This window comes from Vulpes vulpes, chromosome 9 (genome assembly GCF_048418805.1).
Source record: "Vulpes vulpes isolate BD-2025 chromosome 9, VulVul3, whole genome shotgun sequence".
Lineage (NCBI taxonomy): Eukaryota > Metazoa > Chordata > Mammalia > Carnivora > Canidae > Vulpes > Vulpes vulpes.
This window is the reverse complement of record NC_132788.1, coordinates 41,290,490-41,310,244: the sequence shown is the minus strand read 5'-3', so window position 1 is coordinate 41,310,244 and position 19,755 is coordinate 41,290,490. Positions and strand designations below refer to the sequence as shown.

Genomic DNA, 19,755 nt, shown 5'->3' with positions numbered 1-19,755 from the left:
TTTAAGCTGAGATTTCTAAATTGCTTTAATGAACGCTAATCCTCAGAGTTTCCCTGCAGGAATAAAATGAGAGAGGTTTGGGGACTCGTCAGAACTCTGCAGGGACATGAAGCCAAAGCCACTGCAGTGTGTCACCTCTTAGAGCATTGTAATCACGCCTAAGCTGCTTTCACACTGTTAGTACAATCAGATGAGGAAATCCAAAATGGTCAGAGAAAGCTCAGATTGTATAATTGAAGCCAGTGGCGCAGAATATGTAAGTCACGCCAAAAACTATTTTGACTTCTGTTCCAGGGTTTGCAACAAGAGGGGGTGAAGAGGATGACTCAGGAGGGTGGGAAGGACATTAGGAGGTGTCTTTATTCTTTTCCCTTTGGAAGCTTGAGCTGCCAATCCAGCACTCGCCTAACTAGAATGTATACCCATCAGCAGGACTACTTCATTAAATAGAGACACTGTACTCATTGGGGCCTCGGGGGTACTGCTGTTCCAATGTGGGATTTTAATGTTGTAATGTATTGCATCCTAATGTATTAAATTCATTTTGTTGTACTATATTGGTTGGCATTTTATTAAAATAAATTGTATTGTATCATATTTGTATGTTTTAAGAGAAAATAATATAAAATACAATATTTGTACTATTATATAGTGCAAAAACTACAAACCTATGCCTCTGCCTCTTGAATTAATCCTATGGTTGCTTGCGCTGGGGAAGGGATGGAGGAAGGAAATAATCAATAAAGCTTTCAAAGTTCAAGAAATGCTCCTGTTTGGTCTGCTGCCTCACATTTTAGGTTACTGATAGCTGAGTCACACAGACATGCCCTCACAAACAACACGTCAATAAAATCACATACAAAGTTACATTAACACATCACTATAATACTATATCTTTATGTAGAAATCCATTTTAAGCCTATATCCCAAATCACGGTGTTTCCTTTTTCATTCCTCGAATAGTATGCAAAACCCTTAGGTTTCAGAAAAGCTTCTCTCACAGAAAGGAAGAAACCTAGTGGGCCAGGCAAAAACCTTGATACTGAATACTATAGAATTTTGTTCTCGATTTTACTCTGTGTTCTAATAAACTTCAATTTGTTAGGACTTAATAAAGATGAAGCAGGTTATGCAGAGAAGAAAAATTTCAGGAACAAAATATGAATGAAGCCTTACAGTTGAGCTTTGCTGTTCATCTATGTAAAGTGTTGATGTGCATATATAACAAAAGGCTACAACAAACCAGTAATAACAATCCCCTTTCTTTATTCACTAGATCAGGAAGCCCCACACCTGCTGCGAAACCTTAGTGATCACACGGTGGCCATCAGCAGCTCGACCACATTAGACTGTCCTGCTACTGGTGTCCCAGAGCCCGAGATAACCTGGTTTAAAAACAACCACAAAATACAGCAAGAACCCGGTAAGAGATTTTGTTTTCCTTGGATTCACTCTCATTCTCATCATCCTCTTCTTCCGTAACATTTCTCTCCCTTCCTCTCCATGCATCTAGAACCACTTGCCAGTAGAGCTCTGGTTCATGCTCCTATCAACTTTCAATGAGGACTGTTTGGGCCCATTCTTAACGCACACCATATTCCTAACCATGTAGAAAGATCTGTACGGAATCTGCTGTAAATGGTGCATTCATAAAGAAATGGTAAGAGTCCTTTAGAAAATGTGTCAGTTCAGCCTGACAGCAGGGAAAGTGAGGTGCCGGTTCCTTGGCTTGAGGTGCAGCAGAGCTTTGAACATCTGGTATATACGAAGTTCAGAGTAGTTTTATCATCTTTTTAATGTACTTCTTATCAATTTTAATGATTTGGTAAAAAGCAGAATATTTTAAATGATAGAATACTGGTAAAAAAAATGGCAACTAATGATCACATGTTAATTTTCTTTCAATAAAATATATATTTAAGAACAACTCGACATAAATCCAGTAAGTATCAACACTGTCTGTTGCCTGCCTCATAATTTTGTCATTAAGATGAAAATGAACTGATTTATAATTTTGCTTAATAATTCCATTTATATGAAAAATAAGATTGCCATTTATTTGCAATAATCCAACCACCTAAATCAAATAACTGACACTACAGAATGGTCCTTGAATGTGAGACCTCTATACACAGCAAAATCTCCATTTGAGTTTGATGCCCAGAAAGGGGTTGTAGTATAAGATCTCCAATTTTAAGGTATGTTAAAAACGCCTTACACTAAGCTGGTCCCATTTACATCATTTTTCTCCATAAAGCAGTGCCTCCTCTTGTATTGACGTCATTCACTTCATCATCCAAACCATAAACTGATGAGCTCCCATACGTCCTTCTCTAATCTATCACCAGGCTGAGCAGGTTATGTCTAATAAATACGAAATCTTTCTCAAGGTCATCCTTCCCTCTGCTCTCCTGTTGTCATTCTCTGGGTTCCAGTGCTCATTATCTGTCTCCTGATCATCTCCTGACTGATTTCTCCAACTCTGTTTTCTCTCTTGGAATCTTCTTTTCCATACAACTGGATGAAATGCAGCTGTGAACATGTCACTTCCCTATTTCAAGTCTTCTACCCGCTCTGCATCCCAGGACAAAGTTCCAGCATCTGCCAGAGAAGGCCCTCAACAACTGGCCCTCCCTAATTTCTCCAACTCCATGCTTGCCCTCCCCTGCCTTGAACCTTATACTCTAACAATTGCCAAACTCTTGTAGATTGCTACACATGGTATGCTGCTTCGACCCCCTCTGCTGCTTCTGTTCTTGTGTCCCCTCTGCCTGGAGTACCTTCCCATCATCTAATGCCTACCTGTACTTTTAAGGCCCAGATTGGGTTCTGTTCTTCCTCCAGAAAGCCTTAGTCTACCCCTGCAAAGAGGGGGCAGATCCTCCAGGGGTCTTTATTATTTATAAATGTTTCTATCCTCTCCTACTGAGTTGTTTTATAATCATGAGTTCATATCTGTATTATGCATATTTCCGCTGCTCTCTTACTGCCCTGTATCATCAGTTCATGTGTATGTTTTCTTACATGTTTATTATATCAGCCTCCTCCTGAGGACAGACAGTATATCTTTATCTTATTTGTATCTTGTTTCTCCTTTTATCCTCAGAACCTGACAGTGCTTGGCAATCAATAAATGTTTCGTGAATGAATGAATGAGTGAATGAATGAGAGTTTTTCAGAAAGTCTTATTCTGTCCTTAGCAAGTTTGCTTGGTAGTACCAATGCCTGGACTTAGGGGTGGCTGGGGAGGCTATATCATAGAATTTTTAAAGCTAAAGGGATCTTTGGAATATCTTTATTGTAGGGTAGAAAATTTCTGCCCGATGAGGTAAAGTGATTAGCCCAAGATGACACACTATTAAGATAGGTAGTTTCATGGAAAATTAATCTCTTGGGGTTTTCTACCAAAACAAAAAGATAAATGAATACATGAATAAATAGTTTGTGAAACAATACCTGTAATATTCTCCTTTTAGAGATTCAGAGTTCACACTACTATCTTAAACGCTCCAAGAAGTCCTATATTAAAGAAATCAGGTAAATTGCTTTCAAGTATTCCCCCAAATAACTTGATCACAAAATACATTTTACAAAACAATAATGTAAGATGTTGGTTTCTTTGAAAGAAAGAAATAAAAAGAAAGCAAGAAATTTGGCATGTGTTCGGTTTTTATACTTTGGATGTGGGTTAAATAATTAGAGTTGAACCAATTTCAAAAGCTTGTGACCATCCTGGGACTGGAGGGTAGACAAGGCAAGAGGGTATGCCAAGGCTGTTACTGCAAATGGAAAAAGATTATTAGGTGTGCGGGAGGGATTGAATCCTAGCATTACCCTCATGGGTCAGGGAATTTGGGCAACTCACTTATCCTTCTTCTCTGAGCCCCTGTTTCTTTATTTATAAAATTGGGAGAATACTGACCACACATGGATGTGGTAAGTTTTATAGGAGTTAATATCACTAAGCTTGCCTGTAGTTATGGCTGAGTAAATGTGACCTTCTGACCTACCTCATTTATACAGAAATCGGCCAATGAGTTGTCAGAATTTGTTGAAAGGTGTCAGAAGGGTCAATTAATAACTCAGCTAAAATGTCAAACAATTCTAAATCTACCAAAACTATCTTCCTCCTAGCTTTCTTTGATCTTCGGAGGGCCAAGAGAAGAATATCTAAAAAGAGTCTTAGATAAATTCTTACATAAAATCTTTTATAAATGTCATTCTAATATGCCACTCTTGGCATTTATGGAGTTTAACTGTACTAAGTCATCCATTTTCTCTCCCTGTATCCACTCCTTAAAACTGCTATAGCCTTTTGGAAAAGAATTTCTTAATTTTCTGGAGATAATCTCTAATATGCATACAGTATTTATGAAGTTTCATATATAAGATTTCCAATTTAAGGCAGCAAATTCAGCAGCCAGTGCAATAGGCTCTATGACTATATGACTATGACCTTGTGTTTGTGCATGTAGACATCTTCAAAAATACCAACTCTTGTTATTATTATTATTTTTTATAAACCTAGGAGTAAAGATTACAGGTAACCAAAGTGACAATCCTTGACTCACTGGTTACTCCAAAGCTGAACTGGGAAAAACCTCAAAAGCACAGCCTGGAAAGGACTGAAAACTAGTCCATTTTATACTAAGCCTTTGGAAAGCCATACTGAGAATAAATTTTAAATAAAGCCTAAATAATAATTAAATATATTTAATGAGATATTTAATATTTACAAATACAAAAGATATGAATTGTATTTAATGAAATATATAATTATAAAACATTTACACATATAAAATATATCAGGTAAATAAATAATGTTTAAAATTAATTAAGCTATTTGAAATTTAAAAATCTAGAAAATAAACTGCATGTCCCTTAAAGACCTGTGACACATGGCAACTCAAAAAAAAAAAAAAAAAAAAAACCCATATACTGAGAGGATTGTAGTGACCTTGGGTCTGGGATACAATCTGGGCCATCATCCTTACCATTTGTTAAATGACAACTTACCCTATTCCAAAGAAAATAGGAGACAGGAAACAGGGCACACGTGAGAGCTCGTGCTCAGGACAACTGGCCATAAAATGCCTGCTGAAAAGTCTTTACGGGAGAGCTTTTCTCCTCCTTCCTCATTTCCTTTCAGGAAACCCTTCAGTGAGGCACAGCTATTCTAGAGAAGAAATGCAGTTTTAAGAAAACCTTATGAAAGCTGAGTAGTGCTTTCTTGGGCCAAAGGGCATCCACAGGAACAAAAGGGGAGCTAAACATGCAGGCACAGGGAAGCATATGCACAGGGGACTGGAGGCAGCCTCCACCAGGGCACCCCCTGCAGACCATGTGGTCCACTGCACTCAGGGTGGGCCCTCCTGGCCACACACCTGCAGGCTTGGAGTGAGGGGTTGGGACTCCGTCAGTACTCCACCCTGCCCCGTGGATTGCCATTTCCTCCCAGCATCCCCGGACCATCTTTATTTCCCTGCCAGGGGGCCCCAGAGCCCACCTCCACTAGGGATCCTCCTTTCACATTCCAGTACATGGTGACTCTTCCCTTCCTTTGTGTCTGGTTTACTTATAATTCATGTCATAAAATGTGTCACTTACTCCCTTGTTTTGTGTGTGCTTGTTTTTAAAACCTTTGAAGATAGATATAATGTCTTAGTAGGCCTTCTCTATTAAAAATAATAAAAATTTATTGAGTAGTCACCAGGAACCAAGGCACTGTGGTGCGATTTACAAATATCCCATTTACTTCTCACCACTGTCATCAGAAGTAGGTACCGTTGTTAGACGGCATTTTGCAAGTCTCGCCTAACTTAGCTGACTAGGTGCCTGGTCCTGTTCTAAGCACGTCCCTTGCTCATCATAACAATCCTATGAGGTTTGCTAAATTATGATTCCTGTTTTACAAAGGAAGGAATGAGGAAACGTAGGCACAGGAGAAATAATGGACTGGGTCATAGAGCCTGTGCCTTTTTGTCCAAGGCTGGGACCAGAGGGTGACTCTGGAGCCCACACTCTGTGTACCCAGCCTGGGGCTGACCACTGGTGCACATTGCTCCCAAGAACACATAAGCATCACTTAAAAAAAAAAAATAGGCTCCATGTCCAGTATGGAGCCCACTGTGGGGCCTGAGCTCAGGACCGTGAGATCAAGAGGTGAGCTAAGACCAAGACTGAGCCACCCAGGTGCCCCCTAAGCACTACTTTTAAATGACCTCATGGGCATTAACAAGCATATTTTTAAAACAATATTTTCTCAGTTCTAGTCCTTAAAGCTTAAGCTTCCCAAAGACTATATAGTTTGTTTTTTTAAATGTTAAAAAGTTAAAGCATATTAAAAATATTTAAAGCATTTTTTTAAAGCCAGCATGCCCATGGGGGCCTGGGGTGGGTGGAGCATGGGACTCAGTCTCCAGGTCATGGGGTTCCAGCCCCATCTTGGGTACAGAGATTACTTACAAATAAAATCTCAAATAAAAGCAGACATGCCCTATATGAAGATAAAAATAATTTCAAACCCAAATCTAGTTACTTTTAAGTTTTAAAAGGTCCAGAATTTATTCCATAGCAGCCCAACACTCTTTTACTCATTCAACAGACATTTATAAGGCAGTACTTTGTGACTGGTGCTGTGTAGGCTCTGCTAATACAGCAGTGAATGTGAAAATTAAGATCTGGATAACAAAATATCTAAAGTAGTTAGTCTGTATGGGCGTTTAAATGAGCACAACCTCTTCAAGCCACAACCAGAGGTGTCCAGATGTGTCCTAACTTATTCATTATCATCATGCCAGTTGGGCACCAGAGTTAATGAGTCTAAAAATGGAATACGGTGAATTAATATATGGGACAAGTAGAAAATATGTCTCTACCACAGTTAAAATATCTTGAATACATCAGTTATTTGAAAAAATACATCCTCTGTGCTTCAATTTTCCTACTTTCATGCTACACATACAAGAGATTCTCAATTATTCATCATTCATGGAATATGCAGAATGGATGAGAAATAGAGGAAATAAGAGAAAACATGCCAGAAGCAATAAAGGCAAGAGAGCTTCCAAATTAGAACTGAGGAAAGAAGCCACTCTGAACTATTAGGAGGGCTGATAGGGTGCAGAGTATTGAAGAGAAAGGTGGTCTGAGACTCATTTACTTTGAAGAGACAGGTGAACAGAGACTTGAACAGCTAAAGCAAGTAGAATCTTAAGGACCAGAGAGGAAAGAAAAATGTCAGAGGGAAGGACCAATAGCAAGTTGGAGATGAAGTCTATTGGCCAGTGGCTGCTTTGAGTATGGCTTGATTCTGAGGGGTATTCAGACAGCAAGCTCCTCTAAGAAACATCCATTTCCTTTGGGTTAAAAATATTAAGGATTTGTACCCAGACTTGGAGCAATGGTATGAAGTCACCTTGGAGAACAGATGGCCTCCTGGGTGTCTTCATCACTTCTTCAGTCACCTGCCCAAGGGACCGGCAGTTCAAGTCATTAAAACGCCGGAAAAAGTAACAAACTTCCCTCTGGAAATAAATTTAAGAGAATAGAAAACAATGCTGCTCTGAGCTGCTTCTAGTAAAGCCTGCCTAAACCCAGAAACCATCAGCAAACCATCATTAAACGATTGCTTAAATGAAATTTCTGTGGCAGCGAACCATTTCAGAATATTTTAAGATAAGAGCATTACAACAGGAACAGCAAAGAGTTTAGAAAGAATAAATTCTTTCTTAAATAGCTTGAGGTTGGAGCAGGAGAGATCACTCTGACCCGCTGATTAATATTCCTTCCTAAATTGGATCTTGGTCACTTAGACTATCTAATGACCTGAAAGGGACAGCTTTCCTGTCACCACTGGATCACTGACACCAAATACCTGTGCGAATGAGTGCATATCCAAATCAATGTGACTGGTTGTCCTCATACCTGGGGGGTACAGAATCATGTCTGAAGTATAAAGTGGTTTCCATAGATCTAGCAAAGACCTGAAGGAATAGAGGAGAGAAATGAATGAGGATGCTAATGCCTAGGGATAATAAAGTGACTATCTGTCACCCCCGGGCTGTGAGAATCAGCAGCTTTGCTTGATTTCTTTGTGATAATAAAACTCAGAAACGTCAGTTATCTTTTGCAAAACTTGAGTAGTAATTGCCTTTTCTTTCCTATGAGATCCACCCTTATGGTGCATCATGAATGAAGACATTGCAGAGAAGCATGTACAAGATTCGGAGTATGTGTAGGGCAGTGCACGGGAAGGCGAGCTGGCCGTTGTATTTATCACCCCCGTGGAGCCCCATCAGTCTGCTATTAGGTAGCTGTTCTCACCATTCCTTTCTCTCCAATATGTGTCCTTAAGTTAAGGTAAGGTGGGGGGGGGGGGGGTAGTTCCCGTACCAGACCAAGAACCACCAAGCTTCACAAGTGGCTCTACCAGTAGCTGCTCTCCCTGGCCAGAATCTTCCAACAAATTCCCAGGGTTTAGCTGTACCCCTGACAACAATATAAGCCTAGGGGATGTTCTGAACATGTTGCAGAAGTAAGAGTTCTATTCTAAGGATAAACTTCCATTTAGAAGTCGAGGCAAAAAAAAAAAAAAAAAAAGTCGAGGCAAAAGGAGTGGAATTAAGGAAAGAGTACAGGAAGGTAACAGCAGGAAAACACTGCCTTCAGTTGGCACTGCCAGAGTGCAGCGCTACAAGCCCAACCCCAGACGGAAGAGGAACCCTAACTTTGATCACAGCCTTAACATGGTGAAGAAATGGAGGCTGTCACTTTATGGCCTTCCACAATTACTTGTGAATGTGAGGCTGGTTCAGTGAGGCTGACGGGTACAGCTGGAGAGCTCCATGGTTTACACCCAGAAAAGTAAAGTAACCCATGGCTAGAGTCCTATTTTGTACTGAAAAGTCACTAGAAGTTATTTATGGAGAATCAGCCTCGACACCCAAATATATCTCTTTACCAAGCTAACACCCAGCTGATGTAGGTCTTGTATAAACTTAATATGTAGGGAGCCCTAGCCTAATGCTTTCCTTAAAGAAAATTTCTTGTATGCACTTCCCAGCAGACCCTCCTCATCCCCATCCAGCTCAGAAAAGCCTCCCAGAAGCTGTGAGCCACAGCAAGACGCAGCCGAGGGAATCACACATACTAAAGGCAGCACAAGCCCACTCATATAAACAGCAGGCCCTCCTTCTGGTTGTTTTAAAGGTTGGTTTTGTGCCTTTTCAACGTCCTCTTGATTTTCAAATGAAAAATTAAGATCGTAAGAGATGGAAAAGAACTTAAGAATGCATCACTTTAGAAAGAGCCTCTCCCTCCCCTCTTTTGTTAAATTATGGCAAAATACATATAGCATGAATACGACCACTTAATCATTAATGTGTACAATTCAGTGACACTAGGTCTATTCACAATGTTGTGCAACCATTATCAATATCTAGTTTCAGAATTTTTTCATCACCTCAAAGAGAAACTTCATACTCACTAAAGCTTTTGACTATGAATGAACCTCATCTTCGGATTCTTTCTGTGACCTCCTGCAGCAAACGGAACTGTAATTTGAGCACAGCCAAGATCAGCAGCCTGTTCTGTCTGCTTAGCAGTCAGTGTTTCAGGGCCCAGTAGCAGAGAAGAAGAAACGGGGAATGAAGAAAAACAAAGAGAAGAGAAATAGAGACATATGGGTGTGTGATGGGGGAGGAAAGAGGGTAGGCCCTCCCAGAAACCACCCTGCAGATCTCAGGGCTGCACCCTAACCAAAGTCACCCCAAAACTAAGAGCCACCGTCTGGGTGCTCAGAGTGGGAGGCATCTCCATCTCCAATCTACGATTTGCTGCTTACACCAGAGACTACTTGGCCAAAGCAGGAAAAGCCATACTCCACCTTAGATAATTTTGTATCTCCACCTCTTAACAGAACAATTAAATGGAGGTTTTCTATTTCATGTGTCCAGAATTTGCCCTGGAAACTCTCCCCTCCCTCCAAGTACAAACTCGAAACAGTCTAACCAGCGCAGTTTAACCAGTGACAGATGCAGGGCAGCTGGGGATCCCCAGGCAGCTCAGGAAAACACGCAAACGAATGTACTCCCAGATAACCTAGTCAGTGAACTCAGCCATCACCTGCACTACTGAGCCTCTGCTGATAAAGTCAAATTGAGAAAGTTCATTCCTCCTCCGCCCCACATTTAAGTGCTTCAGTTTTGCATTCTCTCCTGCTAGAAGGGGACTTAAACAATTAGATTGTATGTTATTAGTTTAAGTAGTCATCGCATTCAACTCAGTTGTAATTAAACCAGCCATCACTGAAAAATATAGCACAGCAAACATAAATCATGCCCCAATACACATACACACACACTTGAAAGGGGGCCAGTCTTCTGATGTGATGGTTTTTGGTTTAGCTTTTTATTGCTTTAATCCAAAATCATAGTTTGTAGTGAAGTATAAATATGTCTTTCTTGCTTCACAAATGTTTCATCATTGTATGGAATTATACTGTAATATTTATAATATTATAAATTATTGCAAATGTTTCAGTATTTGGAGATATATATCTTTTAAACTTTTATTCAGTGGCTCTTTTTTGATGATAAAGAGGCTCATTTCACTTATAAAACTATCTTTTTTTAAAATTAAATAATACATGAATTCATTTTCATTGTGAAAGATCACATAATACAGAAATAGCATAAGCTATAAAAATTCCATCTGGAGAATTAACACATGCCAACTCTTTGACTTGTAGTTTGTCAACAATCTTACCTTTTTTAAATCTATATATGTACATACATACAAATTTGGGGCATACATATATGTGGGGCAAATAATAAATGGGATTCATTCATTCAAAGCTATTCAAAGCTAATTCTATGCCAGGAATATAGAGGTGCTTGGAACCAGACGGAACCTTAAATTTACATTCTAATGGAAAAGCCTAGATAATAACTTTAACAAATAGAACTATAAACATATTGCCTACGAATAGACAGTAATAACTGCTATGATGAACAAAATCAGGTAGTGGATTATAGTGAGTAACCAGTAGAGGGGTGATGTAGGAAAGCCAGCATCTCTAGATCAGTCATGCTATGTGTTTTGTTTTAGGACTTGCTTTGACCACAGTGTTATTTTGAAGGTCTTTCTATGTCAGCACATACTGTTCTGCCTCATTCTTTTTAGCATCCATATACTATCATATGGTATGCTTTCCCATAATTTATTTCTTCTTCTGTTGTAAAAATAAGTTCTTGACTTTAACCTCCATGCAATGCAGTACTAATACTATACCAATCATAGAAACACTACTTCAGGGGCACCTGAGGGGCTCAGTGGGTTGGTTAGGCATCTGCCTCTGGCTCAGGTCATGATCCTAGAGTCCTGGGATTGAGCCCTGCATCAGGCTCCCTGCTCAGTGGAGAGCCTGCTTCTGCCTCTGCCCTTCACCCACTCATGCATATTCTCTGTCTCTCAAATAAGTAAATAAAATCAGAAAGAAAGAAAGAAAAGAAAGAAAGAAAGAAAGAAAGAAAGAAAGAAAGAAAGAAAGAAGAGAAGAGAAAAGAGAAAAAAAAAGAAAAGAGAAAAGAAAAGAGAAGAGAAGAGAAAAAAAAAAAACAAAAGAAAAGAAACACTACTTCGCTCTACACAGAAAGGCCACTTTGGATGAATGGCTGTATTCTGCAGGATAAATGCATCCAACCTCATGGAGGGACCACGGCAAATCTGATCATAGCACAAGAATGAGTGAAGCAGGATGGGGTGCGTTCATATGTGCACACACCTGTGTGTGTTTACAATTTATAGATGTTAACTATAAAACCTCAGCTATCAACTATGTATATAACTGTAGACACAGCACTGCTTGACACATTTTTTTAGGTGCTTGAATCATCTTGAAATACTTCATTAGAACAATGGCGAGGTTCCCAGTGAAAGGGCACAAGAATGCTTTTCATTTCTAAATGTTTGGAAATACATGTGTGTTTGGCATCGTTTCAAGGTGCTCACTTTAACTCTAACCCCATCAAGTCAACTGGTTTACAATCTCGCGACAGCTCTTGGAAACCATTCTGTTATCATAACCCAATTTTGTAAGTTAGGCTAGTGAAGCAATAGCCATTGTCCCAAATGAAAGGCCCTTTGTTTAGGGCTTTTCGTTTATTCAGTGGTTTCATGAAGAAGAATATTATACAGCATTTTCTACCACTGTTCTCAATCTTATTCTTTTTTTTTTTTTTTTAAGAGAGAGAGAGAGTGGCAGGAAGGGCAGAGGGAGAGGGAGAGAGAGAGAGAATCCTAAGCAGGCTCTACACTCAGCACAGAGCCCAACACCAACTCCATCTCACAACCACTGGGTTCAGGACCTGAGCCAGAATCAAGAGTCAGTCACTTAACTGACTGAGCCACCACCCTTAGGCGCCCCTCAATCTTATTCTTTTCTAAGAGCTCCTCCTCTCTGTCTTTCTCATAGCTAAAGAGCAAATAGTCTCATCGAGGATGACATTGCCCATCAGATCTCCTTTAGACCACGTGTTTTAAGCATCTCATAATTCCCTTCCAACATAACACACTATTGTAAAGGCTGCCTTTCACTGTATTTCAAATTATTCCACTCTTCACCAACTTTTTTTCTTACATCTGCAAATGCTTTGCTGCATGGCTTGACCTTGGGGTAAGATTCTCAACAGAGAGAAAGCAGCAGCCCAGTGATGATCCTTTGAAAACACTAGAATCCTTTGCCTTTTTAGTGCCATTGAATGAGTCCACCATTGTTCACTTGCCATTTTTGTCAATCTTTGCGGCTTACTAAACTTGGATTTCTCTTCCCTGTAGTTGTTCAAACCTCTGAAGTTTGAGTAAACACAAGCTCCTCTGTGTTCTTCGTGGGAAGTTACTCAGACATCCAGTCTCTAGTTTTCCTGGGTCACCTTAACCATCTTGAATCCATATTTGGCTCTTCTGGCCCTTTGTTCAGATACAGCTCTTAGCTATTATACAGCAATTTACCATGTACCTACAACTGTATACATCCTCATCCTCATGGCTCCTCTATAACGAACATATATCCTGTGCCAACTTAAAAGAATTTCTCATTTCATTGGAGAGCCAACACTATCATAACAAAATTTACTCTTTATTTTGTTAAACCTAACATCTATTGACTACCTATTGCATGAACCGGACATTTTGTCACATTCTAAAGAAAATGAAAATGAACAAAACTTAGTCCTTACCTTTGGAAAACCTACACATAATAGGTACAAGTCAGTTCATAAGTATGCAGTGTGAATAGGATAAAATTCCGCGAGATACAAATGGGCATCTCCGATTAGAGTGATCAGGGGAGACTTCATGGAAAGGTGCCATCTGAATTGGACTTTGATGGTTGAAGAAGGGAGTTTTGATGATGACGATTCATTTGGCCAAATTGCATGGGCACGTTCTCTAAGTCACAAGTACAGAGGCTAAGCTGAACAACAAAGTATGAGTCACTGGTCAGACTAGCAGGCCAATTTAGGAAATGTCAAATTTTTATGGAAGGAACAGGAGAAAACCACATGGTATGCCTTAATTTAGTCAAACAAGTTAAAGATCTATAGATTTATTTACTCAGTGGTGAATTGGATTAAGGTTCCATTTCATGCCTTTCTCTGGATAATGTGGTACTTATGTATAAAATGCCAAGACTGTCCTTCACCTTATGGTATCATGGGAAGAAATTAATTATGAAATCCCTTGAAAATACTAAAAACTGAAGAGAGTGTCCATTTATTTAAAATTTAGACTGCATCCCATGGATAAATATATAGACCAGCATCATTATAAACTCGGATCTAAAATCCCCATCAGCAGCCAACACAATAGGTGGTTCAAGTTCTTACACTGGGTGCTGTCACGAGAATTCCTTGGAGTACAAGTCCCTACAAAAAAAACTTTGTGTAAAATTTTACTTGAGCATTTGAGACTAACAGTTTAGCAGACCTCTGAAACTATCTGAGTTTGCATTTCTAAGCTCCAGGGTCTAAAGCTCTTTGAATCTTCAGATCATAAAATAAACTGACATAGAACTTTACAGACTGGAGAGAGCTGAGTATGTAGGATGGAAGTCAGTACCACTGCATAGGGTGTCAGCATCGAATCCTACTCACTCTTTTCCTCATTCCCTAAATTCCATTTTCCATGGTCTTGGTTTGTGTGGCCATTTCCTCAGTTGCTAAGTGTCTGCTGTCTGTTGGCACAGTGCTAGACACCAGGGCTCAGTAATGCACAGGATACTGGAGCGGGCAAGTAAGAAAGTCAGCAAATTTACTATGAAATGTTAAGTGTCAAAGTAGAGGCATGCACGAGGTGATGCAAGAGTAACAGAGAAAGGGCTCAAGAGCATCAGAAGATGCTTTCCAGAGCATCTGGATTTGCCTTGAGGTAAATATTAGGAAGCGAATGCTAGTCTCAAGTACAGGTCCAGAGAGTAATGGGCGAGGTCATGGAGGCTTATCATGAATTGCCAATAAATAAGTATAGCTTGTACCAAGGATACACTTAGGGATGTAGCAGACACAGAAACTGGAAACAAAATAGGCAGGGGCCAGATCACAGAGGTCATTGCTTTATTAAATATAATAGTGTTGTCTCATGTACATCCTTGAAGTCAAAGTTGTATCTGATCTATCCAGCATACATGCTTCTATTGGCCCTCACAGCAAATTTACATAAGTTGATTGGGTTGCCAACATTTAACACGGAAAATCCAGATTTCTGTTGATGAAACTAGAGGGTATTATGCTAAGCAAAATAAGTCAATTAGGGAGAGATAATTATCATATGATCTCACTCATATGTGCAATTTAAGAAACAAAACAGAGGATCATGGAGGAAGAGAGGAAAAAAAACAATACAAAATCAGAGAGGGAGACAAAACTGTAAGAGACTCTTAATCATAGGAAATAAACTAAGAGTCGCTGGAAGGGAGAGGGGTGGGGGAATGGGGTAACTGGGTGATGGTCATTAAGGAGGGTATGTGATAGAATGAGCATTGGGTGTTATATAAGACTGATGATTCACTGACCTCTACCTCTGAAACTAATAATATATTATATGTTAATTAATTGAATTTAAATTTTAAAAAACTCAGAAGACAGGGCTGAGTGGCTTAGTCAGTTAAGCATCTGACTCTTGATCTCAGCTCAAGTCTTGATCTCAGGGTTCTGTGTTCAAGCCCTGCATTGGGCTTCATGCTGGACCTGGAGCCTACAGCAAGAAAGAGAAAGAGAGGGAAAGAGGGAGGGAGGGAGGAAGAAGGGAAGGAAGGAGGAAGGATGGATGGACTCAAATTCCCAAATTCCAGTTGGTTGGAGCTGAGTAAATGCTTTCACCTTTAGATGGGAGATAGGCTTTTCTGCACTCCACAGACACAGTCCCCCTCCCATGATCTCATCCCCAACTCATTTATGTTATGTGCCTGGCCCCAGAACACATCCACACTTGCAAATCCTGCTCTGTGCCCTGTTGGTCCAATCTGATACAACTTCTTTCAGTAAAGGGAAATAAATCATGTTTCAACAGGAATTGTTATGTTTTTAGTGGCTAAAGATTACTTAAGTGACCCTCTAGAAGCAGCAGACCCACGATTAAATGATCTCATCTCAACAATACAAAGTAGAGCATCATGTTTCTAAGTGAGTTCTATGTGTTAGTTCTAATGATTAACACCCAAAGGGAAACAGAAAATTCATTTAGGATGACTCTTCAAAGAACTCAATACCATTTTTCATAACAACAAAACTACAACATGTGTAGAAATAAATATAACTAAAAAGCAAGATATTTAAAGAGAAAATCACAACTATCAAATGACATAAAAGAATACCTAAGTAACTCAAAGATATTTTATATTCTTGGATGGGAATATTTATTATTTTTTTGAAGATTTTATTTGTTTATATATATATTTGGAAGGAGGCCCAGAGGGAGAAGGAGAGAGAGAATCTCAAGCAGACTCTGCACTGAGCATGGAGCCCAACTTGGGGCTCAATCTCAACCCTGAGATGGTGACCTGAGCCAAAATCAAGAATCAGTGGCTTAACCAACTAAGCCACCCAGATGCCCTGGGAATATTAATTAGTGAAACATTTTTGAGCCCTTTTTGCAGGTCAAAAATATTGGCAATTTCATTTGTTTTGGCCTAAAAATAAATTTCCCCCAAATTATTACATAAATTCTGTGACGTTTGCATCAACATCCCAACAGTGCTTCTCACAGAATTTGACAAGCTAAACCTAAAATCCATATTGACATATAAAGGGCCAAGATGATTCTGAAGAAGAAGGGGTCATACCACATAGCAAATATCAAGATGCATTATCAAGCAATCATAACTTGTGTGGGATAAATGGGTCACTGTGAACAAATAGGGAACCTAAAAACAGAACCACAAATATATGGGAACTTAATATCCAACAGAACTGGCAGTAGGGGAAGAAGAGAGTATTCAGTAAATGATGCTGGAATAACTGGCTATTTATATGGTAAAAACTAGATTTTTAACTCACACCACACATACCCCTTCCTACAAGAAAATCCAGATGGATTAAAGACCTAAATGAAAGGAAGCAAATCTCTAAACAAATCTTTAATTTTTGTTTTTTGTTTTTTGTTTTTTTTTTTTTTTGTTAGAAGAAAGTATATAATCAGAGTAGGAAACCATCTTTTTAAAACAAGCACAAGCACCAGGGGCGCATGGGTGGCTCAGTCAGTTGAGCAGCTGATGTGATTTCGGCTCAGGTCATGATCTCAGGGTCCTGGGATTGAGCCCCATGTTGGGCTCTGTGCTCAGCTAGAGTCTGCTGGAAGATTCTCTTGCTGCCTCTCCCCTTACCTTGCTCTGTCTCACTCTCAAATAAATAAATAAATCTTAAAAAAAAAAAAAGCACAAAGGATAATGGAAAACATTAATAAATTTGACTACATTAGAATTTTAAATGCTTTTGTATTGAAAATTCACCATAAACATAATTTAAAAGATTGTTCATAGAATGGGGGAGGACTTGCAGCGTATTAAACCAACAAAGGATCAGTATCCAAAGCATATAGAGAACTCAGAATCATTGAGGAAAAGACAAGCTAACAGAAAAATGGACAGGGAACATAAAGAGGCAGTTCACAGGAAAAGCAGCTTGCATGGCCAACAAAGATGGAAAAAGATGTTCCACCTAACTAGTAATCAGAGAAACAGAGGTTAAAACCACAGCAAGATGCCATCCCACACCCATCATTTTGCCATCAGTTACAACATCTGGTAGCACCAGGTATCAGGAAGTATATGGGGGAGGGGAGCTCTTACTCAGTGCTGGTGAAAGTATAAATCAGTATATTTTGGAAGATGATTTTTAAATCCTGCATAGAGCTATACAGTGAACTGTACAACCCAGCACAAGGAGATATATGCATAACCATGTACACAGAGCTGTGTCAGATGGCACTGCAGCCTTCTTTGTAACAGTAAAAAAATGAAAACTATCTTATAGGAGACAAGTGGATTCTTTTTATATAATGAGTTGCTTTTTTTTTTTTTAACATTTCATTTATTTATTCATGAGAGACACATAGAGAGGCAGAGACACGGGCAGAGGGAGAAGCAGGCTCCTCCCAGGGAGCCCAATGTGGGACTCGATCCTGGATCCTGGGATCACAACCTGAGCCAAAGCAGATGCCAAACCGCTGAGCCACCCAACCACTGAGCCACCAAAGTGTCCCTGCAATGAGTTCTTTTTAAACATGAGTTAAAAATGAACTCCATCTGGGCAGCCCCAGTGGCGCAGCGGTTTAGTGCCTCCTGCAGCCCAGGGCATGATCCTGGAGACCCTGGATCGAGTCCCAGGTCGGGCTCTCTGCATGGAGCCTGCTTCTCCCTCTGCCTGTGTCTCTGCCTCTCTCTCTCTCTCTGCATCTCTATCAATAAGTAAATAAAATCTTAAAAAAAAATGAACTCCATCTACATGTATCAACAAGGATAATATTAAAATATCATTTAATAGGAAAAGTTGAAAAACGGTATATACTGTATGGCACTTTTTATTTAGAATTTGTAAAGCCACAAAACAATATTACATATTCTATAGAGAGGTACATCTCAATCTAGAAAAAGCATAAAAACATGCATGAGAATGAAACACACCAACTTTAGGATAGAGATACTTCTGGAGAGAAAAAGAAAAGGAAGGAGATAAATTATGCATTTTATTCATAATAAAAGAGGGGGGTTCTCCAGCAAATATGGCCAAATGTTGATATCTGATTATCTTCATAGTAGATACATGGGTTCTATTTTTCCTGCACTTTTATGTTTTATTTAAGATTTTATTTATTTATTCATGAGAGGGAGAGAGAGGCAGAGACATAAGTAGAGGGAGAAATGGGCTCCTTGCAGGGAGCCTGAGGCGGGACTCGATCCCAGGACCCCATGATCACGACTTGACTGAGCCTAAGGCAAATGCTCAACCACTGAGCCACCCAGGTGTCTCTTTCCTGCACTTTTAAATGAAATGTTAAACTAAGAAGAGAGCCCTTGCAGAAGGTGAGCTTCTCAGTAGAACTACATCTGTGTCATGGGGACCAGGTCATGAAAACTGAGTCACTACAAGATAAGGCATTAAAAAGAAATGAGAGCACTCAACTACAAATGAGTATGGGCAGATCTGAAGGATGCGGGGAGCGATAAAGGTGGGACTGGCCTAAGTCTGAGAGAAGGGAAATAGATAGAGCTGGCAATGAGCAAGTGCCTGATGAGGATTCGGAGTGTCACCCTGATGGTGACGCATCGATCTCTGTGCCACTGGTCAGAGTGTTAGTGTGAATGCAGGTTGGAAAGAAGAGCATTGCTGGTTGGCTCAGGACACACTCTCACCCTGTTTCCTCTTCTACATGATGGAAAGATGAAACTGAGCCAGGTGACCTTAGCTGGCAGCATCCTTGGCACTATCTGCTCACCTTCACAACTATGCCTCTGTCTCCGTGAGTGAAATCCAAGGCCTTGGGCTTTATTTGTTCACTGTGTCAGCCTTTAACCCGGATTTGAGTGATAGAACATTGGTGGAGGGCAGCCAGCCCCCGCGGCTCAGCAGTTTAGCGCCACCTTCGGTCCAGGGCGTGATCCTAGAGACCCGGGATCGACTCCCAAGTTGGGCTCCCTGCATGGAGCCTTCTTCTCCCTCTGCCTGTGTCTCTGCCTCTGTGTGTGTGTGTGTGTGTGTGTGTGTGTGTGTGTGTGTGTGTGTGTGTTTCTCATGAATAAATAAATAAAATCTTAAAAAAAAAAAAGAACGTTGGTGGAGGGTCAGGTCTGCTGCAATGAAGATGATGGTGAGTGGCAAGATAGCCACTACTTTGAATGTCCATTACCCTTGACACCCACTCTGCAGTCAGGCTTTTACTTTCTGTGATTGCCGTGTATGCTATATCCTGTGCTTTGCAGAGCTTTCATTAAATGATCTCAGTTGATCCTCATAGCAATACCATAAAATAGGCAAAGCAGGTTTAATTCTCATTTTACAGATGGGGAAACAGACTCAAAGAGGTTAAATGATTTAGCCAAGGTTACAGGGGAGAGTCTTCTGTCCTCCTCCCCCCTCTACCCCCATTGCCTGGGCTTAGAATATTAGAACCATCTTGCACGCATCTCTGCCCATTCCTTCATCTAGTAGAGGAGCAGTTCCTGTAGGCTGTTTGTACAGAGTGTCCGTTTGCATCTCTTCC

General features: G+C 40.0%; 1 protein-coding gene across 2 annotated transcripts in view; it reads left to right on the top strand.

Annotated features, from left to right (window-relative positions):
• Positions 1 to 19,755, top strand: part of FLT1 (fms related receptor tyrosine kinase 1) — a 175,718-nt gene that overhangs the window by 100,035 nt on the left and 55,928 nt on the right. For both annotated transcript variants that reach the window (XM_072719891.1, XM_072719890.1), the window contains exon 14: positions 1,277 to 1,423. In XM_072719891.1, the coding sequence (XP_072575992.1) occupies positions 1,277 to 1,423 (147 nt within the window). The remainder of the gene's footprint in view (positions 1 to 1,276; positions 1,424 to 19,755) is intronic.